General features: G+C 38.5%; 1 protein-coding gene across 1 annotated transcript in view; it reads left to right on the top strand.

Moving 5' to 3' along the window:
• The window catches only part of slc39a7 (solute carrier family 39 member 7), a 39,292-nt gene extending 12,614 nt beyond the window's left edge, over positions 1-26,678 (top strand). Inside the window, exons 3-8 of the mRNA XM_079590009.1 lie at positions 3,653-3,821; positions 9,588-9,665; positions 9,868-9,984; positions 12,156-12,257; positions 12,360-12,556; positions 25,609-26,678. Coding sequence (XP_079446135.1) covers positions 3,653-3,821; positions 9,588-9,665; positions 9,868-9,984; positions 12,156-12,257; positions 12,360-12,556; positions 25,609-25,863 — 918 coding nt within the window. The 3' untranslated portion in view covers positions 25,864-26,678. The remainder of the gene's footprint in view (positions 1-3,652; positions 3,822-9,587; positions 9,666-9,867; positions 9,985-12,155; positions 12,258-12,359; positions 12,557-25,608) is intronic.
• The last annotated feature ends 717 nt before the right edge of the window (positions 26,679-27,395 follow it).

Raw genomic sequence — 27,395 nt, forward strand, 5'->3', positions numbered from 1 at the left:
AGCGTGAGAAACACAAGGTGTGGCGTGTGAGCGTGTGAACGGGTTGGAAATGCGTGTGTCGAGCCCTGCAATTAAAAATTTGTGGAGAACTATCCAGTTAATGTTAATAAAACAACAAAACACAGAGGAAATCACACACTGCTCTTGACTGAGAACTTTAATAGTAACTTTAATAAGAATCAATGTATAATTTATACAGTGAAGTCCATTTTTGTCTTTGACTGAACATTTGCTCTCACTTTGCGGAAAAAATATCGGGATATATATCGTATATCGATATTCAGCCTAAATATATCGGGATATGACTTTTGGTCCATATCGCCCAGCCCTAGGGCCCATGGTGTTGGTTTAATCATCAATGAAACATCATGCATGTTAGTACCACTAAATGGAAATTGAAAAAATAATGGCAGATACACTCCCCATCTTCCACTGGTCGAGCAGACAGAGAGTCCTGCTGGTTGAGCCAATGTTACAATGCTGGGCTGGTCAAACTAAAATAACATTACAACTTAATGGTGCTCTGTGTGCATTTATATTTGACTCACGTTTTCCCTGTGATGTCCACATATTGTCCTGGATGGAAGTGAGCTGCATAGAGAGGAGTGCCTAGATAAAACCAAACAAAATACAAAACATAAAAACACATAACACTAGGGTTGGGTATCGTTTGAATTTGAACGATTCCGATTCTGATTCCGATTCCTTGTTTCGATTCCGGTTCCTAACGATTCTCGGTTCCGATTCTTTTAAGAGGCAGAGTCAATTTTTTTTAGGATATTTTAAATGAGCTAGCTAACCAACGGTCTTTCTGAAGGAAATAGTCTGACCTTCTCCATCAATTTTAATTCTTTTAACTTTTTTTTAACTTTACTATGAATTTCTCACAGGGCTGTTTTCAACTACAATATAAATATAAAATCTATGAACTTGAATATAAATATGATAAATTATGAATATATTTTCACAGGGGTACATTTTCCTCAAGAGAGCTTTATTTTTGAAAACCTCATGAAAACACATTTACTAGGGGTGTAACAGTTCACAAAATTCACAGATATGATACACTTGTGTCACGGTTCGGTACAGCAAAAAGAAAGAAATGCAAGAGAAATTTCCTTGATTTAGTTTTTTTATTATATATTTTTTTTAACTAAAATCATAAAGTATGATATTTTTTTTACTTTGAGCAATGATGGAGCTGTACTTGACTTTTCTTAGGAGTATATAAAACAAAACAGCTCCTTGGACAAAATGAAATGTAATATAGTAGTAGTTATAAACAAAGGTTTATTTTAGTTCAGATTAACATTTGAGGGCAGCGATTGTATTCATAATGTCAAAATAAAACCGACGTAATGTTACTTAAAAGCATTATAGCCTACTTTTCCTGCCAAACTTCCATGGTTACAGTTACTACAGTAAATCCATGGTGAATGTTGCTGATCTGTGGACACTGAATAGTTCATTCATAGCACAATGTGTCTTCCTGGTTTCCACGTCAGCGCTGTTTGATCCGTTAATAACGGAGAAATGTGAATGTTTCTCACTAGATCTCGCAGCGATGTTATTATTCAGTAGCGAATTCAAATGCTTTCTTTACTGGATCTCGCTGTGTAGTAACAGTGCCGCTTGATCAAGATCGACTCGCGCTGCATTGGTCCAAACTGATAAACGGTCCGTCAACCACACAATAACGAGTAGCTCAGTTTCGTTCCGCTTACATTACATTTGCCATTTGATGTTGGGCAATGTTGTGGTCGCGCCAGCGTCTCTTACATTATGAGCGCGCTTGCCACGCGCAACGCGCCTACATTTGAAATAACGGAATTTTGGTCGGCAGACTGAGAATCGAAACTAGGAATCGAAATTTTTACTTTTGAACGATTCCGGGAAAATCGCAAAGCTAGTCCCGGTTCCAATCGATACTCGATACTCGATACCCAAGCCTACATAACACATGTGTGGTTAAAAACACAATGTCATATGGTTTAAAATGCAAACATCATAAGGTTTATTCACTCAATCGTGTAGGTATACAGCTGAAACAACTTTATTCTTTATCCGGCAAGTAAAGTAAAGAGTTCTGACAGGTGACTTTAATTCCAGTTCACATGGCTACGCAGAAGCGATAAAAAAAATGACAGCCAGACGAGTTATTTGTCATGGTCAATTTGTAAAGAAAGACTACACGCCTGCGCACATATACATTCAAACGCGCATATAGACTAAACACGTGATGCGCGTGTGCCAGACATCAGCATTTTCACAGGTTCGCGTTTTTGAAGTTTGCGCAGAGATTGCGCAGAGAACTTTTTTTTCCCAAAAATTTGCACCTTGGAACCTATTTCAGTTAGGCTATCGTCTTACTGTTTGTGCTTGTCAGTGTCAATGTTGTCACTCTGTTCCTGCGCATAGATTTTAATTCTCGTCGCCAGTGTGATGTTCTACCAAACTGTTAAAGACACTGAAATGCATGGTGTAGATTCAAATGCATGTTTACTGAACTGTCTTCTGCATAACAAATGCACCCGGCATGTTGCCGCAATGTGTCAGTCATACCACTACAGTGGTTAAAATGTTGATTTATATCTTAGCAAGATGTGTTTTTATATAGTTTATACTCTTTATTATTTACATAAATGCACCAATGTTAATTTAGGCAGTTGAATATAAAAAGTCCCGACAAATGTTACTGCCGCTCATCAATGGCAGCTGTTAGAGTTGCTAGAAGACAAGGCTTAGACCGTCCCATTTAACAAACGCTCAGTCCGTCCTTCGTGGCCTTCGACGTGTTGGCTTTGAAGTCTGAGTCCTTTTGAAGGATGCAGCCTCTGAATTGGGATAAAGCTTAGGCCTATGTCATCAACAACTATTGAAGTTCAGTCCCAATACTTAAGAAACCAAGTACAGAGGATGCATTAAAGTACCTGGATGTTTTCTTGATATCAAGGATGAACTGAATGCAGACTTGAGGGAATCAAACCGTTAGAAATTTCAGAAGACACTGTAAGTGTACGATGTACGGAAGCCTGTAAGGTTCAAACTTTTCGTTCTCACTTAAAAGATTACGGTACCGCTCGAGCTCTCAAATACGTGATGGCTTGTGAAAGTAAAAGTGTGTCTTTGTTTTATCTAAATTGAATAAAGTCAAGTCACCTTTATTTATGTAGGCCTAGCGCTTTTTACAATACAGATTGTTTCATATCAGTTTTACAGTGATGACAGGAAAATAATGCAACAAAGTTTTTTCCGGCTGTCCAGCAGCTCTATAAGAAAACAGTGTCATTATACAGCTTAAGTAAGTTCAATGTTGTTGATTCATTTCGGTTGTAAATATCATTTGTAAATATCATTATTTGTTCATTTAGTTCTATACAGCAGCTCTGGAGAAAACCGCAATGTCATCGTCCAGCTCACTTCAGTTCTCATACAATGGTGTCAATGCAGTTGACTGCAATACAGCCTTTAGCATTTGTTTAATCATACTTTTTTTTAAAGGGTGTTAATATGCTGTTTATTTCAAAGACATTTGTTTTATTCGGATTATCTAGCAGTCTACAGACCTGCTTCTGCAGTAACCTTTTAACCTCCAGGGGTTGCCTGGGAAAACCACCATGGCTTTAAGACTTTTTCTTTTTACTGGTTTTAGGCAATTGGAGCCACCCTGCTCATCAGTGCAGCACCCTTCCTCATCCTTTTCCTCATTCCAGTGCAGTCAAACACGGACCAGCACCAGAAACTACTCAAAGTGCTCTTGAGTTTCGCATCTGGTGGTTTGCTTGGAGATGCATTCCTTCATCTCATTCCTCATGCGCTGGGTGAGTTGGCACAATTTGAGGTCATGTAACTATAACTCCCTGTCACATAAACTGATCCCCATACTGCACAGAATATGCTTTCTGCTATTTTTGACAATTATCTTTGGCTTTAGTTCTGTCTGTGTCTATCTATACCAGACTATATAAATCTATTAGCATATTGGATTGTGTATTTTGAGGAGGTGTTTAAAAATCATTCCTAGTTTTGCTATTGTAGATAGCAAAGATTGTGTATAAATATTGTAGATTGTGTATGGATGTATGAGAGACCGAGAGAGATCTGAATCTGTCAATTTTTTTGATTAATCGGATGAAAGATATAAAAATGATTATACATTAAAATAATCTTGTTAATTACATTTATTTTAATCCGTTATTTTAAACAATGTTCTTCCACATCCTGCCCAGTGCTGTCATACGGAAGCCCTGAACCGCAACTTAAAAATAAATAAATCTTAGATTACGAGAATAAATTCGTAGCAATACTGGATTGAAGTCGTAATATTTTGAGAACAAAGTAGGCTATATTGCGTGAATAAACTTTATTATTTCAAGAGGGGGAAATCACAATATTACAAGAAACAGCATGATTATCACAATTAATAAAGCCGTTCCAATAGCTTGGGTGTTGAGGATTTAGTTAAATCTGTGCTTTGGAATTCTATGGAAGCTACAGTCTTACAAAGACAACATTAACACAAATAAGTTTGCGTATTTAACTATACAACTAGAGTGAAACATTTAGGCTGCTCTAAAACAATCATCTTTTGGTGTAGCTTTAGAATTATGCCTCAAACTTAAAGGATAATTCCGGTATTTAACACCTTGAGTCTATATTGTAGTTTGTTTTGGATGAACAAGAGTGGTGGACAACATTTTTTTGACAATGGTTCCTCTCTCGAGTTTTTGACTATAATAGAATTGGCCATGGACCCATTTAACATTGGAGTCAATGGGCATGTCCGAAAATGTCATTAAAACAGCCAATAATGTTCGTTTACAAAACTGTTAAACTCACCGAGTGGTTAGTGGTGTTCGTTGATGATTATAAACAATATATCGTCGCAATATATGATTCCAATCCGTTTAGTTTGCTATAGTGGAACTATTTTTTCAGACACTTCACAACTGTGTAACTTCCGCTCAATATTTGAATCTGAAGCGTTAGCACACTCCCGACCACTTGATGGCGATAACTGATGTTTATGTCTCGCGGGACACTCACGGTCACAGTCGAGTTCAACTTCATATTACAAGTAACAATTAATGAAGGTTTTGTTTGTTTATTTCGCTTACTCTCCCGGAGCACAGTTGCTCTGCTCGCTAGCCTTATGAGAAACGGAAGCGAGCAAAAAGACTACATCGACCAAATGTAAACAGCCCCCTTTCCGTTTCCGGTAGCCCATTTATATTAACGAGCACTCAGTCCTTCAACAGAATTCAATGGGATTTTACAAAATGACGAATAAAACACGACAGAAACTGTATTTCGCAACACTTTTTGTTTCTGGAACATCAACTAACATCACTAATCACTCGGTGAGTTGCACAGTTTTGAAAACTAATGTTAAAGGTTGTTTTAATGACATTTTCGGACATGCCCATTGACTCCAATGTTAAATGGGTCCATGGACAATTCTATTATAGTCAAAAACTCGAGAGAGCAACCATTGTCAAAAAAATGTTGTCCACCACTCTTGTTCATCCAAAACAAACTACAATATAGACTCAATGTGTTAAATACCGGAATTATCCTTTAAGCTGGAGCCACACTAAATTATATTTTTTAAATCGTATAAGATTTTTAAAAAATGTGACACACCACAAAAATCAGAAATCGTACATTTAACTGCTTTGTTAACACATACATCTAGTGTTTGGAGTGCCGCGATGTGACCAGGAAAGCACACACTAACAGATTCATTAACAAAAAAACACACTTACAGATTCCATTCACAAACAACAGTCCTGCCTGTAAACACAGGAAATCTTGTGAAATCTCTTGCATCAAACGTGAATTTAAAGTAAACAAACATGGGGGGTTGAAGAATGTTTAGATGAAGTCGTGGAGACTGTGTGAACATCGACTTTACATGTTACAGCGCGAGCTGGAGGTGAGTCTTTGGACAGCTCGCTTTCTGATTGCGTATTGTTTCTTTTCACTTGATAATCTCCAGAGAGTGTGTGCGTTTGATTACGTAAACACGTAATCAAACGCACGTAAAATTATTTTATTATTGTCTATAGACCGTAAAAGAAATGGAAATATCGACCCCATAGATTTCAGCGGAGAAAAGTCAATTAGAAGCTCACTTCCTCATGGCTGAGCATACTGCGCAGCCTCAAACTGAGCTTGACGACATAGATGTGACGTGAGCAACCTGTCTGACAGTTGTAAGTCTTCTAGTAGCTGTGCCAAGAGAAATCTGAATCATTCCCTTCCGAATCTTGCAGAGATGGAGAGCGTGAGTAGGAGCTGTCCATGAACTAGGAGCAGGATCAACTTTGACACTCTATGGGCTTCTCCCTTGACTTTATGCCTCCACGTCCCTCCGATTGCCTGCGAGCTTCTCTGCCAGTCTATACGGTAATTTCTCTACTGTGCGACAGAGAGTCGCATGGTTGTGACGCAATCGTTAGCCTATTTTTACAAAAACGGCTTCTACGGGGCCATAACGTAAGAAACAAGGTAATGGAGCCTTTTATACATTGTCGTGTTTCTTTAGAAATAAATAATGGACAAATTGAGTCTTTAAACGCCTCATATGTAAAGTTATTTGCTGTCAAAGTGACGCCAAAATGAATGGGAGTCAATGGAATGCTAACAACAGGTGATGGCTTGCTAGCCAATGGCTGCCCCTATGGAAGATACGCTTTCCGGGTGCTGGATTACCCCCTTGGGTTCCCCCCACACAACATGATTTGAACATGTTGAATATTTACGACTCGAAATCTGGGCAGCTCTGACTTTCATCGACGCAGATTCAGATTCACTCTTAATTGGTAATGGGCGATATAAACGATAGAAAATTGGCCTACGATAGAGATTTTAATTCTATTGCACTATCGCGATAATGCATGTTAATGACGCAATCTACCCGCGATATTTAGAGCCACGAGCTGCAACGCATCATATTCGTCATCTTGAGTAAACATGGCTGAAAGCGAAACGGAGGAGCTGGTGAAAAAGAACGGTGCAACATCCATTATTTGGAATCGCCCACTCGTTTGACTGACGCGAGCGCCAACAAGAGAGCGGTTTTGAGCGAGAACTGCTTCAGTTCCGCAGGCCGAAGCAGCTCAAATGGGACATTTTTCATGGCCTCCAGGACCGTGGAGAGGTCCCAGATAGGCACAGAGGGGGGTCATGGAGGGTTTAGTCTCCTTGCCCCTTTAAGGAAGCGCACGACAAGGTTGTTCCTTCCTAGTGGTTTTCCGGCCACAAGAGTGTGATTTGCTGTTATGGCCGCCACATACACTCTGAGCATGGAGGGGGTGCGACCCACATCCAAGAGCTCTTGCAAAAAAAAAACGAGTTTGCTTGGTACTTCGCACGAGTAGGGGTCCATGCTCTGTGCTGTGCACCAGCCAGAAAACAATACCCATTTCTGAGCGTAGAGGCGCCCAGTTGAAGGCGCTCTTCCTTCAGTGATGGTTTTCAACACCCTATCCGGGAGACACCCGGGTACCCGTTGAGGGGCCATACATCTGCGCCAACTCTGAGAACCATAACTGGGTCTTCCAGAGGGGGGCTATTAATAATAATAATAATTGGTTACATTTTATATAGCGCTTTTTCTGAGACCTCAAAGCGCTTTACATAGAAGGGGGGGAATCTCTTCAACCACCACCAATGTGCAGCATCCACTTGGAAAAGTCAAAAGTTGAGTCTGACCAACCCTATCTTCAGACGCCGCCAAAGAGAGTGAGCTTGTTCGCTTTGGTGAAAAGATTTAGTGCGGCCAAGATTCGAACTCGGGTCTCTGGCGCGAAAGTGTAGATTGAACATAAAGAGAGCTAGCCGTGGGCGCGAGGCACGAACATCGCTCGTGTCCATCCGCTCTGGCATCCTTTGTGTGCAGCGCTTTTTTTTTTGCACGGCTCAAGCAAAGGGGAGGAAGTGCGGGAAGCGCAGGGTCGTCATCGGGGATCCATCTCATCGCACTCAGGGCAGCCGCCCTCAAGGAGTGCAGCTTCTGCATGGTCACGGCCCAGACAGGAAGCGCAGGATGTGACTGTCTCCGCCAATTAGAGGGCCTCTGCACGAGGCGCAGGTGGTTGGAGGCATTTGCAACGACACCTCAAATTTGCTCTTTTAGAAAAAGTGTGATGCAACGGCAAACACACTAATGCGTTAAAAGGATATATAGCGCATCAGATGGCACAGCAGAACAGCGAACTGAAGGCGGCATCCAGTTGAAAAACCAGGAAAGCCGGCGTCCTCAGAACTGCAAGGCAGCTTGTTCCGCTGAAGGCTTTGCGACTGCGGCGAGAAGGCTTCTCATCCAGAGATCAGCAAAGTAGTGAGTTCGCTGAAGGAGATAAAATCTGGAGTCCCTAGGCGAGGTATGGGTGCCTTTATAGCCATAAGCCACGGCCATTCTGGAGGGCTTTGACGTGTCAGGGCGCTAAGTGCCCTGATTGGTTCACGTCAGTGATGCGCGGGTTGATCCAAAATGAGCAGGTGCCTGCGGTCACCCGCGGTTACCCGCGGTTATCATTTTTAATGATATTCGGGTCGCGGTCGGTCGGGTCGTTTGAAATAAAGATGCCAATTAAACCTTTGTAATTTATATAGGACTAGACACAATGTTCTATGAAATACAGGTCTAAGTTACACTTTATTGGCTGAATGCGCGAGGATGGCACACGAGCAGTCAGAGATGAAAGTGGGAAACCCTTATTTACCTTTTGAATGTTGAGCGCGTTATTAACTTTTGAATAAAAGCTGACGCGGGACAAAATGCCCGATTTCCCAACACGTTGAACTGAGCAATGCCATTGTGCCATTTTAATAGGCTACTTTTAAACGCATATAGCTCAGTAATGTCAGTTTTATGTATTTTCTGAGAGGGGGCGGGGTTTTTGTTGGGAAAGTCCGGGGAGAGACGCACACTTCGATTAGACTGGATAAACACATGCAGCATCTTAATTGTTAAGAAAATGAAACGAAATAAATGAATAAATCAAGCCTTTATTACAAAACACTAGGCTATATCATACAGCATTCTGAAAAATGCGCACCCCTAGTTCCTCCGTCTATGGCCCATGACGCGATGAGCATTTACTATAGCTACTTTAAAAAAACGCGGGTCAGGAAGCGGGTAGGGTACAATATTTTCTTTCTTTTTTTTGCGGTCCGAGTTGCGGGCGGGTTAGTTGAAAACGTCGGTCGGGTGCGGGTTGTTTATACATTGACCCGCGCATCACTGGTTCACGTGTCTGAGCCGCCTCGTCATAGGTTTGTGCAGTTGCCGCAGCACAGCCAATGACTGCGCTCGCGCTCATCTGTGTCTGCTGTGCAGCTACACTGCGTTTAACAAATTTGGCTTCAATATTCTCAAGAAAATTTGTTTTCCCATAGCGTAAGCTAGCCTTACACAATACGAGAGGCCTCTCGAAAGCGAACACTGGTCTATAATAACAAGAATTATAATCCTGTCAGAAGTCACGGCTACTTTTGATCTTTTGACTAAATGTAGTTACCATCTGAGTTTTGCCCATGCTAACCAGCCTGACCTTCACCTTTTGATTTTCTCAACACAGAACCTCATTCTCATCAAGGTCAATCACACAGCAGCGAGGAGTCACATGGTAGTGAGGAGTCACATGGTCACTCCCATGGTGGGTCCTTGTTCAGTTATTGAAATTGGTGTTTTTCTACTTTTTTTTCTACAGAGGTTATAGTCTGGTCAAATTAAATACAAGAATATAATTTATTAAAAGACTACTTTTTATTGAGTCTGGTCAAATGAAATACAAGAATGGAATTTATTTAAAGATTTTATTTTGTGCAGTGTCAATAAATGCTTAATTTCTGTCACAGGTGATGCCCATGGTCACATGATGTCAGTTGGTCTGTGGGTGCTGGGTGGCATTGTTGCATTTCTAGTGGTTGAGAAATTTGTTCGTCTTTTGAAGGGAGGACACTCTCACTCTCATGGTAAGTCTTGAATTAATCAAATTATGTGTGCATTAAAAACACTTAACATATGTGACCGGTCACGGAAAGTAGGGACACAAGTCGGTTCTGGAGCATTTTGAGTTATTCACAGATTCTGAAAGTGTAGTCTCCAAGCTTCCCAACGATGTGTAACACATGGTAATCTGATAATATTTGGAGAAGTTGTGGCCATTTGAAGGTAGGCACTCAAAAAATTTCAAAGTGGAGAAATCTGCCTCTAAAGATTGAGCAGTTCTCACCTCTCTCTGCTGCTGGGAGTGACAATAGGGCTCATTTACATCTCATTTAGATAAGCCATACCCCCTGTAAAGCTCCCCCTGTAAAGCACATGTTGTTTTATTAACATTATATTAATAGTTCTCCCCAAATGTTTAGTTAATTGTCATCATTTACTCTCTCAAGTTGTTTTAAACCTGAATATGTTTCGTTATTCTGTTGAAGTTATTTGGAAGAATGTGGGTAACCAAACAGTTGATGTTCCCCAGTGACTTCTATATTTATTTCCTATGGAAGTCAATGGGGACCAGCAACTGTCTGGTTACCCACATTCTTCCAAATATCTTCTTTTGTGTTCAGCACAAGAAATAAATAAATACAGGTTTGGAACAACATTAGAGTGAGTAAAGAATGACAAAATGTTTATTTTTGGGTGAACAATCCCTTTAAGGACAAGCGGCTGCATGTTTACTATTAGGGCTACTGTCTCTTTAAGACCTGAAAGCAACGCGTCTAATATGTACGCATATGACAAGCAGATTTCTCTCAATTTAGACATAACCAACTTTCTTTATGTAAACCTTGAGTGTATTTGACAGTATTAGCTCAAAAAGACTCGAAAGATAACTTAGTCCAGTATCCAGATTCCAGGCGCTGTTAGACAGGCTTTTAGTGCACGCGCGCGTCGGCTGTTTGCGCGCAGAAAAGCGCATTAGAACAGCGCTTCAGCAGCGAATGACATGTTTAACCGGCAAGGCTTTAAAGCACATGCAAATAATGAACTTTTGAGAACTGCAGTGTCCTGTTCCTCTGCGTAAACATTTAATGTGAGTATTTGTCGCGTTGTACACTGGGCTGTTGAGACGCAGACTGCTACAAAAGCACTCAGACTGCTTGCAGCAAGGATCACAGTGCAACTTTGAACTATATCGATGCGATATGGTCTAATTCCATATCCCATTTAAAAAATATATCAATATATTTTTTATATCGATATTATATCGCCCAGTCCTACCACGCTGTTCCCTTGGAGGGCGGGGGCAATAACAAAAGAAACAAAAGCCGGCTTATCCAGTATGGAAATACACACAGACAATGACACGCCCCTACTGCGAGCTATAATCTCACAAAACAAGCCGATTTCAACCTAAAAATGTACGATTTTAAATATACCAATATTGATATCTAAAACATGGAGAGGCTTCTTCGTGATCTCAACTAACAGATTCTGCAAAAAAGCGAAAATCACCAGTTTTGAAAAAAAAACGCTTTCTCATTTTGCTCAAAAGTTGTGCTGCCGACTTGTGTCCTTACTTTCCGTGGCGGGTCACATATATTCTTAATGCAGCATGCCTCTAGAATTGGAACATGAAATCGCTTCTCTTTTCGGAACACTCACCAATTAAGAATGGCAGAGGACCAAACAATTCTCAGAACTTGGACCAAACAAATTATCTTACCGAATAAGAACAAGTGCACCATAACACTGAGAATGTGTGTTTGTCTCTTTAGGCTGTTGTATCTACAGAGCTTCTCTGAGAATTACATTTCGTAAACATAGATTGATCTGTTTCCGCACACAGAAAAAAGTCTCGGGGTCTAGCCCTGTTTTTATTTAATTTTTTTATTTTAAAAAAATAAACTTTTATTTTGCATAGTAAACGTGCAAGTGAGGTAAAGGCCACTGAGCCAATAATAGCAAAAAATTCAACACATGGCTTTCATCTGTGCTCACAATGAAGCAGCTGTTCCCAGTCGCATATCAGAGCGGCATGCAGGCCAAGAAAATAATGTCGTATTACTAACATTGTTGCTAGTGCTAAAATAATATAAAAATAGAATTTCTTATTTTTATGTATTTATTTAGAGAGTGATCTGGACATTCTTGACAGGTTTCCAAATACAATAAACATATTTTCTTGTCTTGTTTTCAGCTAGTGCAAAGGATAGTGATGAAGAGGATGACAAGAAAAGAGACAAGAAGGGAGAAAAAGAGAAAAAAGTCTCCAATAAGAAACCTGTAGAGACAAGTCCTGGTATGGAAACTCAAGTCTAAAAAAGTATTTTAGTTTTTATTTCTGTCTGTCAGTGCTGCTGTCTTGCTGACAGAATAACTCAACTTATCTTTCTCTCTACAGATATTAAAGTGTCTGCATATCTGAACCTGGCTGCTGATTTCACCCACAATTTCACGGATGGTCTTGCGATTGGAGCGTCATTCCTTGTTAGTCCAGCAGTTGGTACTGTTACCACCATCACCATCCTCTTACATGAAGTACCTCACGAGATTGGAGACTTTGCAATTCTTGTCCAATCAGGCTGCACAAAGAAGAAGGTATGGAGCTCCAGAGAGTGGATTTGACAATATATGGTTTGGGGCAAATTTACATACAGTTTAAAGGGGTAGTTTACACAAAACAATTATATTATCTTTTACTCACCCTCATGTCCAAACTGTATGACATATTTATTTATTTTTCTGTAGAACATAAAAGAAAATATTTTGAGAAATATCAGTGCTTTTTTCTCTCTCTCTCCATACAATGGAAAGCAAAACTGTTCATCAAAAACATTCTACAAAATATATTTTGTGTTTCCGCAGAAGAAAGTCAAAAAAAAAAACGGAACTTTAATTTGTTCTAGGGGTTGACCGATATGTGATTTTCAGGGCCGATGCCGATACAGATTATTATAGATCAAATAGATATAGGTCTGCAAGATAACCGATATTTTGAACCGATATAGCCTGTCTGGTGTAAAAATGTAGGTTTATCTCAAAATTAAGAATAAAGGGTTTTGACAAATACTTTCTTTTCAATCTGATAACTGTTAATAATAACATTATTAATAATAATAATAAATATTTAATACAATAGGGTATTTATTACAATTTCAGCACTACGTGCTTGCACACCTAATAACTTAAAAAGTGCAGGGAGCACCCAGCAGCATTCTGTAAACATTTTGTAAAACTTAGACTATTTTAATGGTTAATTTAAATTTTAGTTATCAAAAAGCATTTCTAATTAATTGAAATCATCAAACTTATTCAATTTATTTACAGCTTAACAAAAATTTTATTTTTAGGGCCCTTTAAAAAACAGAACTTTTATTTTGACTGGTTGCCATGGAGATCTTTGAGTTTCTGTCTGTTTATGATATGACGATAACTTTTCTCAGCTGAAGCATTAAAAAGCTCATGAAGTGACTAAGCGGCTCTGGAGATGATATATCCAATAATGTCCTCATATAATGATGGGGCTAAGGCTGAAAACAGCGCACGCGTCATGCGTCTCCAGTGTGTGTGTGTGGTAAATTAAATCAAGTGTCTGCGCCATTCATTTAGAGACACGCAGGATTCATGTTTAAATAGTCTTTTTGCGGTTAGAAATTCGATTTGATTCGTAACTGACCTGATTTTTATTAATTCATCAAAAAGTTGACAAATTCCATGACATTCGGCTTTATATACAGTAAAATATGTTTATATGACTGGATGCCGTCCGTGTTTTCTGCATCGCGGAAATCAGGACCCTATTATATTGAGGTGTTTTGCTACTTCAGCAAAGTCTGCTGCTGCCTTAACTTTGAGAGACAACTGATGCGTGATCAGTGAAGTCAGCTCCAGTCAGCAAGTGCTTTCGGTGTGAGAGTGCAAAACTTTCAGTGCGTTCAGCTTTCCACGTTGATTGGCCGGACTCGTGACTCCCAACAAATCAGATGGGCGGGGAAATTGGTCTAGTCTACAGAGTGTTGAGTTCCGACAGAGGTGGCTGCGTCAGAGCCAAATATAACGCATTTCAAAATTAAATCATTTATCGGCAAATCGGTTTTAAAAATCGCCTATACCGATAACCATAAAATGAGTAATATTGGCGCCGATAATCGGTCGACCCCTAATTTGTTCATCATTGTCAAGGTTTTCATCATCCAGTTATCAGTGTAGTTAATATATAAAGATGATTAAATTGTCTTTAAAGACTAGGGATGGGCATGATTAATCGACGATCGATAATTGATCATTAAGAATTTCGGCGATCACGTTAATTTGTTATCGATTAAACAAATGCAGGTTGCGTTACGTAGTGTCTTGAAGCAATGAAATTAATTTCACTGTGTGGCAGCAATTAAACATTTTACCACCCGGGTGCCAATATTTGACGCCATACTCAGTTACCTGTGAGTTTCCGTTTTGATTTTAAAAGAAGAATCAGAAAGAGGTCACGGCCCGGCCTGGCCAAGTTAGCGCCGAGGTAACTGCATCCCGGCAACGTCAGTCCCCTCAGAGCGGGTGTTTTCGCCAGCTGGACTGGCGGTCACAGGTTGCGGTCGCGTCTGACCCCAGATCATGTTAACCCTCTGGAGTCTAAGGTGTTTTTGGGGTCCTTGAGATGTGTTGATATGCCCTGATATTTGTATTTTTTTCAGTTGCTTATAAACATATTAATGGCAAAGGTATAATTACACTCTATTTAGCACGAACATGGCTATCATAATATGTGAGCAACATGTATGTACATGTTTGCATTTTTGAGAGAATATTATTTATGCGTGGTTATTCAAAAAACTCAAACTTAAATGTTCTGATATAAGACCACAAACGACCAACTTCACATATTCCCACAATACTTTTGACTAATGGATGTTGTCGGCTAGAGTATTTACTTCAAAATGATCTGAAAATCATCCGGGCTAATCGTTCACATTAAACAATAGATTGATTTAAATTTTGTAAGACACTTTTTGTTTGGAAAGGCAATATGCAGGGGGGCGTGAATGATCCAACAAGGTCATGAATAATGTCCTCATTCACACCTGGAGACAAAGAAGACCTGCTAATGCTGCATACTAATGAGCCTTAGGTGTCACTGTGGCTACAAGAAAAATGCAAAGAAAACACACACACACATATATACATACATACATACATACATATATATATACCGGTATGTATATATATATATATATATATATTACTACAGAATTGGTTCAGAGTTGGAAACATCTTGAAAAAAAGTGTATTTTTCCACAAACTGTATGCTTGCAAATTGTATAATATCCAAGGTAAACATTTCTAATTGTGCAGTTAATTCTCATTCGTATTTTCAGAAAGTTTTAGATTATGTAGGCTATCCTCTCCCCAAATTTGTCACTAATAAAACACAAAAATAATTTATAGAGAAGGCTTATATTGACCTTTTAAGATTTTGTTTGCACCTTGTAAATTAGGTTTTGATGTGGCAGTAAAAGCTTTATAAATAATCTATCCAAAACGAAATGTTGTCTTTCATATTTCGTCTGTAACATATGGTCTTTTATAATATATATTAGGGCATAAATGTTAATTTGCAGTTTAATATGTTGCTTATACTAATACATTTTATTTAAACATATTCAGTCGATTTTTACTCATCTCAGTAGGCAATATAGATATTTTGCTAAAAGCGAAACTCGCGCGAGCTGTAGTAAACAACATGCATATGCGCCGTGCATTCATTCAAACACAGAAACGTGATTCAAATTTAAACAGTCTTTTGCGGTTTACAGACACCATTTCATATCGCGATTAGAACAAAGCACTTACTGATGATCTGCAGCTGGATCCGTTGTTCGGCTACTCCAGCACGTTTGAGGTAACATTTCCAGGATTATCACGATATTATTATTCCTCACAGCGAGTGTGTTGTCCAGCTGTTGTGGGCGTTGACTGGTTTGCATGTGTTGCTTCAGATAATCTGTGTTTGAATAGCGCGCGCTCTCGATGGGCGTGTCACATTAGCGGAGTAATGAGCTGGCAGAAAGATAATAAGGACGGCTGATCTCTCGCTCTTTATATATAGATTACATAAACAGAGAATATTTCTTTTAGTTTTGAATTAGATAATTTAAAACTACACACTTAAATGATTATAGAGATATATAGCTCATGTCTGAGTGAATAGTATTCGCTGAGTTTTATTTGAGTTTAGAGAAGTGCTTCAGAAAAAAAGTTCACGGAGACGGAGAGGCAGAAAGCACTCCCTGTTTACTTTCTTTATTTTACAAAAGCACAATGTTTTATTTCGATTGTAAGTGGACACATAAAAAAGTAGACATTTAACAGCTTATTTTTTCATATTTCTTAAGGCGGTATGACCAAAACTGACTGAGTATTTTAGGTCTATTTTGCTGCTATGTAAAAAAAAACGAGCAAAACGCGCCCGCGCGTTTGCCGACCTCAGGGGGTTTAACATGCTATTCTTTCTCAACAAAAATCAGTAGACTGGTGCAGAAGTTGCATGTGAGTTTCTAGCTATTAATAGACTAGCTCGCGCCTCGCGTCACATGGAATGGTAGTCACATGACACGTCACTAACTTACAAGTAAAACATTTTAAAATATTTGGTTGGGATGAGTCACTGAGTATTTAATTATACAATATCGAATAGGTTGTGCAATTGTCAAAAAAAATTTTTTCGGTGCTTATGCAGTGGTGACGCATTCATGACACATGTAAGAGTGGCGCTGCCAATAAAGCACCTAAAAGCTGTCACAAAGAACTGGCAAAAGTAATGATTATTAATATGTCAAATATAGCAAGGAGACATTTTAATTGTTTATTAATAAACAAGTGTTTTCAGTATCGGCTGCAAAGATGAGGTTGACGATGCTGACTCGCGATCTTCGCAGTAGTGAACGCGCCGGAGAGAAATACAAATTTCATACGGATTACATAGTTTTCTTTCGTTTTGAATTGTTCTGTTTAAAATTTGAAATTTCAAGCATTCTGTAGATAATAGATATATATCGATATATATCTCAGGTCTGTGAGGCTATGCTGAGTTTCGGTTAATTTATGAGATGAGCTGCAGTTCAGGCGCCGGCGCGTCGTGATTATCTATTGTCTGCTATATTTACTTATTAAATCCAGGTAATTGGTTGATGAAACAATGATTAAAATTAAGATATAGTTAACACAAAATGAAATTTACTTTAAAGAAAGGCTTTGTGCTTTCTGTTTGAGGTCTCTGAAAGTTTTAAAGCAGTCTTTTAGTGCCGCTTTTTTCCTCATAAAAGCGAACACGAAAAATTAAATAAAATGAATATATTTTATGTTCTGTGGAGAGCCAACCCTTCTTCATCCGGTGGGTAGTATTACTTTTGGTTTGCGGAGCATAATTCACACATTTCACAGCCACCTAAAAGTTAAAGATTTTTTTGTCACGTCCGTTAACGCATGTGTATTTCCCTTATATTAAATATAAAATGCATGTGTAGACTTATATTTTTCTAATGTCTGGAGTCTGGACTCCTTTATTAAGGGAGTATGATATAAACAGATTTTCAATATATTAAATGCATTTTCTGAAAAATTAATATTTCAAGGTTTGACTGCAAATGTCACGTCCATAACGCTGGAATTGCCCAATTTTAAAGGGCACCTATTATGACATTTAAAATGTTCCTAATGTTGTTTTGGGAGTCCCCAACAACAGTTTTACATGCATGCAATGACAAAAAACACTTTTGTTGTCGTATAATATGCATTTATTTTTACCTGATTTGCTCACCGACTCCCAAATGATTCGTTTAACGACTCACTTTTCCAAACCCCTCCTTTGCGCGACGCTAATCTGCGATTGGTCAGATGACCCAGCAGTGTTTACAGTGATAATACTTAATGTTTAACACGGAGTACAATGATGCTTTTATCAATTAAATTGTTATAATAATGATTATAGTCCACTGCTTTGTAGTTTGTAGTAAAAAACTAAAAATAAGATAAAGAATTTAATGTTATGTTAGAGAGCATAGCCCAGAGTTCATATTGTAAAAGCACAATCAGTCTTTGTTTGCATTAGCCCGATGCATAAACATAACGTTTTTACAAAAAAAAAATGCAGTTACGTTACTACGAGGTATTACTCTATTCTTTAAGACAACTCCGGAAACAACGACAAACACTTCACATATCTCAATACAATTGTCATTGAAGACCTAGAAGCTAAACGGTGCTTACACAACAAACAAAATAATTATTAAGCATGCTACATAAAACATAAAAGCAACAATTATTAATAACACTTACAGGTTGTGATACGGAGGAGGAAGCTGATGCAAATACACTTGGAACTGAACCTTCCTTCAATATCAGCCGGCTCGCGAATCCAAGTTTGATTGCATTTAAGTTGGTAAAGCAATCGTCTTCAAAATGGCGCGAACAAAGCACAAGGCTCGGACTATACTTCTGTGGTATAGTTGTATATATGAATTGTAGCCACTTAGTCTTCAAATGCTCCTCCTTGGGCAGATGAAAAAAGTTGGCTTTTGAGTCGCACTTCAGAACACAGCGTCTCGTCGCCATGATATTTTCCCTGGCCTTGGAGCGCAATAAGTGGGCGTATCGTATTCAAATAACTTGACAAGTTGACGTCATCTAGTCAGAGAAAAAGCTTCGGTCTTCTAACGAAGAGTGGCGCTGCCAATAAAGCACCTAAAAGCTGTCACAAAGAACTGGCAAAAGTAATGATTATTAATATGTCAAATATAGCAAGGAGACATTTTAATTGTTTATTAATAAACAAGTGTTTTCAGTATCGGCTGCAAAGATGAGGTTGACGATGCTGACTCGCGATCTTCGCAGTAGTGAACGCGCCGGAGAGAAATGCAAATTTCATACGGATTACATAGTTTTCTTTCGTTTTGAATTGTTCTGTTTAAAATTTGAAATTTCAAGCATTCTGTAGATAATAGATATATATCGATATATATCTCAGGTCTGTGAGGCTATGCTGAGTTTCGGTTAATTTATGAGATGAGCTGCAGTTCAGGCGCCGGCGCGTCGTGATTATCTATTGTCTGCTATATTTACTTATTAAATCCAGGTAATTGGTTGATGAAACAATGATTAAAATTAAGATATAGTTAACACAAAATGAAATTTACTTTAAAGAAAGGCTTTGTGCTTTCTGTTTGAGGTCTCTGAAAGTTTTAAAGCAGTCTTTTAGTGCCGCTTTTTTCCTCATAAAAGCGAACACGAAAAATTAAATAAAATGAATATATTTTATGTTCTGTGGAGAGCCAACCCTTCTTCATCCGGTGGGTAGTATTACTTTTGGTTTGCGGAGCATAATTCACACATTTCACAGCCACCTAAAAGTTAAAGATTTTTTTGTCACGTCCGTTAACGCATGTGTATTTCCCTTATATTAAATATAAAATGCATGTGTAGACTTATATTTTTCTAATGTCTGGAGTCTGGACTCCTTTATTAAGGGAGTATGATATAAACAGATTTTCAATATATTAAATGCATTTTCTGAAAAATTAATATTTCAAGGTTTGACTGCAAATGTCACGTCCATAACGCTGGAATTGCCCAATTTTAAAGGGCACCTATTATGACATTTAAAATGTTCCTAATGTTGTTTTGGGAGTCCCCAACAACAGTTTTACATGCATGCAATGACAAAAAACACTTTTGTTGTCGTATAATATGCATTTATTTTTACCTGATTTGCTCACCGACTCCCAAATGATTCGTTTAACGACTCACTTTTCCAAACCCCTCCTTTGCGCGACGCTAATCTGCGATTGGTCAGATGACCCAGCAGTGTTTACAGTGATAATACTTAATGTTTAACACGGAGTACAATGATGCTTTTATCAATTAAATTGTTATAATAATGATTATAGTCCACTGCTTTGTAGTTTGTAGTAAAAAACTAAAAATAAGATAAAGAATTTAATGTTATGTTAGAGAGCATAGCCCAGAGTTCATATTGTAAAAGCACAATCAGTCTTTGTTTGCATTAGCCCGATGCATAAACATAACGTTTTTACAAAAAAAAAATGCAGTTACGTTACTACGAGGTATTACTCTATTCTTTAAGACAACTCCGGAAACAACGACAAACACTTCACATATCTCAATACAATTGTCATTGAAGACCTAGAAGCTAAACGGTGCTTACACAACAAACAAAATAATTATTAAGCATGCTACATAAAACATAAAAGCAACAATTATTAATAACACTTACAGGTTGTGATACGGAGGAGGAAGCTGATGCAAATACACTTGGAACTGAACCTTCCTTCAATATCAGCCGGCTCGCGAATCCAAGTTTGATTGCATTTAAGTTGGTAAAGCAATCGTCTTCAAAATGGCGCGAACAAAGCACAAGGCTCGGACTATACTTCTGTGGTATAGTTGTATATATGAATTGTAGCCACTTAGTCTTCAAATGCTCCTCCTTGGGCAGATGAAAAAAGTTGGCTTTTGAGTCGCACTTCAGAACACAGCGTCTCGTCGCCATGATATTTTCCCTGGCCTTGGAGCGCAATAAGTGGGCGTATCGTATTCAAATAACTTGACAAGTTGACGTCATCTAGTCAGAGAAAAAGCTTCGGTCTTCTAACGAAGAGTGGCGCTGCCAATAAAGCACCTAAAAGCTGTCACAAAGAACTGGCAAAAGTAATGATTATTAATATGTCAAATATAGCAAGGAGACATTTTAATTGTTTATTAATAAACAAGTGTTTTCAGTATCGGCTGCAAAGATGAGGTTGACGATGCTGACTCGCGATCTTCGCAGTAGTGAACGCGCCGGAGAGAAATGCAAATTTCATACGGATTACATAGTTTTCTTTCGTTTTGAATTGTTCTGTTTAAAATTTGAAATTTCAAGCATTCTGTAGATAATAGATATATATCGATATATATCTCAGGTCTGTGAGGCTATGCTGAGTTTCGGTTAATTTATGAGATGAGCTGCAGTTCAGGCGCCGGCGCGTCGTGATTATCTATTGTCTGCTATATTTACTTATTAAATCCAGGTAATTGGTTGATGAAACAATGATTAAAATTAAGATATAGTTAACACAAAATGAAATTTACTTTAAAGAAAGGCTTTGTGCTTTCTGTTTGAGGTCTCTGAAAGTTTTAAAGCAGTCTTTTAGTGCCGCTTTTTTCCTCATAAAAGCGAACACGAAAAATTAAATAAAATGAATATATTTTATGTTCTGTGGAGAGCCAACCCTTCTTCATCCGGTGGGTAGTATTACTTTTGGTTTGCGGAGCATAATTCACACATTTCACAGCCACCTAAAAGTTAAAGATTTTTTTGTCACGTCCGTTAACGCATGTGTATTTCCCTTATATTAAATATAAAATGCATGTGTAGACTTATATTTTTCTAATGTCTGGAGTCTGGACTCCTTTATTAAGGGAGTATGATATAAACAGATTTTCAATATATTAAATGCATTTTCTGAAAAATTAATATTTCAAGGTTTGACTGCAAATGTCACGTCCATAACGCTGGAATTGCCCAATTTTAAAGGGCACCTATTATGACATTTAAAATGTTCCTAATGTTGTTTTGGGAGTCCCCAACAACAGTTTTACATGCATGCAATGACAAAAAACACTTTTGTTGTCGTATAATATGCATTTATTTTTACCTGATTTGCTCACCGACTCCCAAATGATTCGTTTAACGACTCACTTTTCCAAACCCCTCCTTTGCGCGACGCTAATCTGCGATTGGTCAGATGACCCAGCAGTGTTTACAGTGATAATACTTAATGTTTAACACGGAGTACAATGATGCTTTTATCAATTAAATTGTTATAATAATGATTATAGTCCACTGCTTTGTAGTTTGTAGTAAAAAACTAAAAATAAGATAAAGAATTTAATGTTATGTTAGAGAGCATAGCCCAGAGTTCATATTGTAAAAGCACAATCAGTCTTTGTTTGCATTAGCCCGATGCATAAACATAACGTTTTTACAAAAAAAAAATGCAGTTACGTTACTACGAGGTATTACTCTATTCTTTAAGACAACTCCGGAAACAACGACAAACACTTCACATATCTCAATACAATTGTCATTGAAGACCTAGAAGCTAAACGGTGCTTACACAACAAACAAAATAATTATTAAGCATGCTACATAAAACATAAAAGCAACAATTATTAATAACACTTACAGGTTGTGATACGGAGGAGGAAGCTGATGCAAATACACTTGGAACTGAACCTTCCTTCAATATCAGCCGGCTCGCGAATCCAAGTTTGATTGCATTTAAGTTGGTAAAGCAATCGTCTTCAAAATGGCGCGAACAAAGCACAAGGCTCGGACTATACTTCTGTGGTATAGTTGTATATATGAATTGTAGCCACTTAGTCTTCAAATGCTCCTCCTTGGGCAGATGAAAAAAGTTGGCTTTTGAGTCGCACTTCAGAACACAGCGTCTCGTCGCCATGATATTTTCCCTGGCAAACGAGGTTCTCTGTTTAAGAACGCCGGCTCGCAGCTGCAGGTTCCGCTGCTTTAGAGCACCGCACTACATATATTTTCAAGTTTAGCCTAGTTTTCTTGTAATAAAGATCTCATAGAGGAAAAACACGCTGTATTTTTGTATTTTCATTGCATTTTTAATTTATAAAAAGTTAAAGGTAGGGTAGGTCAGAATTGTCTAAAAAAAACTTTTATTCAAATTTGTTTAAACTGTCTTTATATACCAATGCATAATTAAAATGTAAGTACTCTGATAAAAAGAGTATAAAAATCGAGTGACTCTAGACCGTTTAATCTTCATTAAACACAGCTCATTAATTCCATTCACTCCCACCTAAAAACGGGTGCGCGACTGCGCGCACGTGGGCAGAGCCAGTAATAACGGCGGTAGTCATGGCGACGTCGAGTGACAGTCGCGCAAGCCAATCCTGTGATTCGTCCCGAATGGAGATAATGAGCTGTGTTTAATGAAGATTAAACGGTCTAGAGTCACTCGATTTTTATACTCTTTTTATCAGAGTACTTACATTTTAATTATGCATTGATATATATAAAAAGTTTAATCAAATTTGGTAAAAAGTTTTTATATAAATCTTACCTACCCTACCTTTAAATAAATAATTTTAATAAAAAAATATTACATTTTTAATCGATAGTCGATCGTTAATTCTCCCGACGATCGCACTCAATAACATTTTGTATGTTTTGATTTGTATGTTATTCTAATGTTGATCTAGCTTACTAGTAAGTAACAATAAGAATAACATTATAACTTTCAACACACTCAAATGCTGTTTAGTATGATAGTGTAACGTTAGACCAAGTGAAACAGCGCTGTTACCTCAAGTTTAATTCGTCAAACAAACTGACCTGTGTGAGTAGTAATTCAGCACTAGTTCGGTAGAATTAAATATACTTTTTCCTTTATATACGCGGGACTCGCGTGTGATATGTCTATTATTAGCAATCGCGACCTGCTTCATACCACTGTAATGTTAAAAAACATGAATGTTTTCACTCATCCATCAGCTTGACCGCAAGTCCCATTCAGCTTGTCATTGCGTCAAAAACCTACGCCTTTGTTTTTGTAAGAGTTTTTTAGCTTTTAGTTTTGTAGCTTTGAATAAGGTTGTTACTAAAGTAATAGTCAACGGCAGAGATTGTTTTGTTTTTTCCTTTTATGTCTTGAGGTACATTTGTCTGCTGTTTCCGTTCAATTAAGACATAACCGACTGTGTTTAGTTGACCATTAATCGCAATAAGACGGGAAAGAGAACTCAATTGCTTGACAGGCAGTTTCCTGTACGTGTACTTTATGTGTACGCATTGTCAGTAGCTTGAACTTTTAAACTGGCAAGACTTAAAATGCATGCAAATGGTGAACTTTTGTGAGACTATAATCCAACATTTCAACTGATTCTCTAATTTCTACCAGTTTATCGTGTCTATCAGTATATTCCCCAATCCTACTACCCTGCTGCAGTGTGTATCATACTGTATGCACGATTCAGCCAGTCTTCCCTCTCCAGACCCATTTGAATTCTGCACAGAATATTGTAATTTAGAGGGCTATTTAGGAGCCCAAATATTTAGGAGCGCTATTTAGGAGCCCCCAGTGGCTAGATAGCCTTGGTATTATAAACACTGAAAAAGAGAACAGGAGACAGCTGTTACAAGATTTTTCAAAATAGATCATTACCATTATTTGAAGTGAACTGACGTGAAGGCCAAGTATGGTAACCCATTCTCGGAAATTGTACTTGAATTTCATCCAGTGCACACACACATTAGGAGCAGTTAGTAGTGAACACACACTGCAACCCGGGGAAACACTCACATAGCAGTGGGCAGCCATTCACTTTTACCCCTTTTCCACCAAGGCAGAGCTGGTGCTGGTTCGGAGCCAGAGCCTAGTTTCAAATCGGTTCTTTGTTTTTCGACCACCAAAGCACCAGCTCCGAACCAGTAAAAGTGGTTCTTAAGTAGCACCAAAACATTGCTGGGCTAGAGTAAGAACCGCTTGCGTCAGGGGCTGGGGGCGGGGTTACCGTGACCAACAAGACGAAAAGAAACTTGTGACCGCCATTTTTTAAATAGCTGCTAATCGAGCTAATAGCTGCTCGATTGTAATCTCCGTCTATGCAAGTTCCGGCGAGCTGCACGAATGCGTTGGATTCGCCGTGTTTGGATGCCGATGTAGGTTCACAAAGCCATGAGCATCAATAGTAACGCAACGAACGCCATTGTTGATGTAAGACTTGTTCGAGATGAATCGGAGCAGCGCGGACCGATCAGAGCTCCGGGAGTATTTGGAGAGCATACGACTCCTTGTGCTTTTGGATCGCTTTCGCAGTGCTTTAATGTCACGCGGCGATCGGTCTGCGTGAAGCCGAACCATCTCGAACAATCCTGGTGTGTTTTTGTTTGGCGCTGCCGCGCTAGCGTGGCTGGGCAACATGAGATGTATATACAGTGACGTAAGATCTGGCTCTGTTTTGGCTCTCTAGCCTGTGGAAAGACAAACCGGTTCTTAGAAGAACCGTCAGTAGAACCAACTCCGAACCGGCTCTAGCTCTAGCTCTGAACCAGCACCTGGTTCTTGTTGGTGGAAAAGGGGTACCAGTCACCTTTCTAAAGGTTGCACCTTGCTAAAGGGCACCTGAATCGGTTCCTGCCGGTATTGAGAATCGAACTTGCGACCTTCGGGTTACAAGTCTGACTCTCTAACCATTAGGCCACAACTGCCCCAAAAATGATTAAACATTAATTATATGTTTTACTGCAGTAACCAGTTACCGATATTAAAGAGATGTTATAGTTTCATATTAAATCTTTTCATAAGAATCTGGCTGTCAGATGTGGCTTTGCTGCTCTATGAAATAAACTAAACGCTATTGGCTATTTAAAAAGAGAGAGAGACAAGCTCTTTGATAGGGCCTGTCCCCCTTAATGTGTTGAAATGTTTTAATGTGAACAATTGCTTATAAATCCACTTCAAAGAATATAGCAGAAGTTAAATTACAAAAAGTTTCATGTTGATTTCATTAAACATCACTGTTTTTCCTTTAACATTATTCTTAACTCTTTTTGTTTTCATCAGGCCATGTGTCTTCAGCTTCTCACCGCCATTGGTGCGTTAGCTGGAACGGCCTGCTCCTTATTGGCTGAAGGAGTGGGTGCTGCGGCCACAGCCTGGATCCTCCCCTTCACCGCCGGAGGCTTTGTTTATATCGCAACTGTCACGGTTCTCCCAGAGCTGCTGGTTGGACGGTCTAGTTTATGGCAATCAATGCTGGAGATCCTAGCTCTGCTGTTTGGGGTGGGAATGATGGTACTGATCGCCGAGTACGAGTGAGAGAGGAAGTGATGATTGAGAGAAGAAATTGGGGTATAGAAACTAATGCATGGTCACCAGAACCTTTAGAGACTAAAGACCTTGAAATTACTGTTTTGAGATGAATGTTGACATAGTCCACAAAAAATGAAAAAAAGGAAAAGGAAAAATGAAGGGGGAGAGAGTGAAAGAAAATAGAGAACTGCACTAATTTACCCAGAGACCAACATGAATGGATCACTTAAGTCATTTTTGGCACATGAACCAACCTTCCCAGGGACCAACAGCTAGAAAATAATGTTCGGTTCATTATACTGATAAGGATCGAAATGTGGGGACTCTTCGACATTTCCCAAGATGTACTGTCTCCAGTCACTGAAGCAAATGCTCATCAGTAGATTGCTTTTAAAGAAATATCGGTTGTGTTATTGTCATTTGACTGCTGTTCACACAATAAAGGTTTGTGATTCTTTTAAATGCAATGTGCGCTTTCTCTTTGCCATGGAGTTTTTTGCTTTTTTTTGCTTTTAGCTTTGATTTCCTCTGGTGAAATGGTCAGCTGTTTCAGGTATAGCTATTACTCAGTAATAGTAACTGTGTATTCAATGAAAGTATCTGCGGCTCTCCACAATTTTTTTTATTTGTCTGTTACCTTATTCATGCAGTTGTTTTAACCATGTCTTGAATTTGTTTAGTGTAAACCCTTTACATTCTCCGTGTAAAACAAGCATATCACTTCAAAGTCAGAAATGGAGGCAATGTTTTGTTCAATTTCAGTTAAATAAAACAATTGTGGTGGTACATCTCTAGCAGTCTCTATTCTGCCTTAGTACAGCAAACAGAAGTGTCATGAATAATTGAGAAAGCAATTTCTCATAGGACAAGGCTTCCTGATGAATGATTATGAAACTGCTGTCATGATGAGGCCAGAAAACTCCCTAAATTTTAAAAATAACTCTTAACATTTCCATCATGTGCAGCACACGCATCACATACGTATCTCATTACATTTTCAACAAGCATATAGCATATGATCGTCACAAATTTCCTATCATATTACTTTTTCTTTTTTTTAAAGACAATAGCTAGGACCCTTCTTAATACTTAAACTCTTCACACAATGGGAACAACAGACTATCAATGTGGGTTAAACTGTTAATCATTTTCCATTGCTTTGGCATTCAATTTGTTCAGTGACTACTGTCAAATTGCATTCATTCTTTTCTCACTCAAATACAACCACTGCCAAAACTCAGTGTAACAGGCCAATATGCACATATACATACTCATTTCTAAACTGTTAAACCGTTTCAAACCTTCTAACAGGAGCAGCATTCAGCAACACAAGTGCACGGCAGCGTGTAAGTGTTTTTTATTTATTTTATTATTATTATTTATTTGATTTTAGCGTGGTTTTCGATGCTTAGAAACATTGTTTTGTTTATTGTGGTAACAAATACTGAAATCACTGTTGCTTTCTTTCTCCACTTCTTCTTTTCTACAGCTTGTTTTCATCGGTTTGTTTTTGTGACCTGTTTTCACTATGTGCTTCC

Source organism: Phoxinus phoxinus, assembly GCF_949152265.1.
Source record: "Phoxinus phoxinus genome assembly, chromosome: 19".
In the NCBI taxonomy this organism is placed as follows: domain Eukaryota; kingdom Metazoa; phylum Chordata; class Actinopteri; order Cypriniformes; family Leuciscidae; genus Phoxinus; species Phoxinus phoxinus.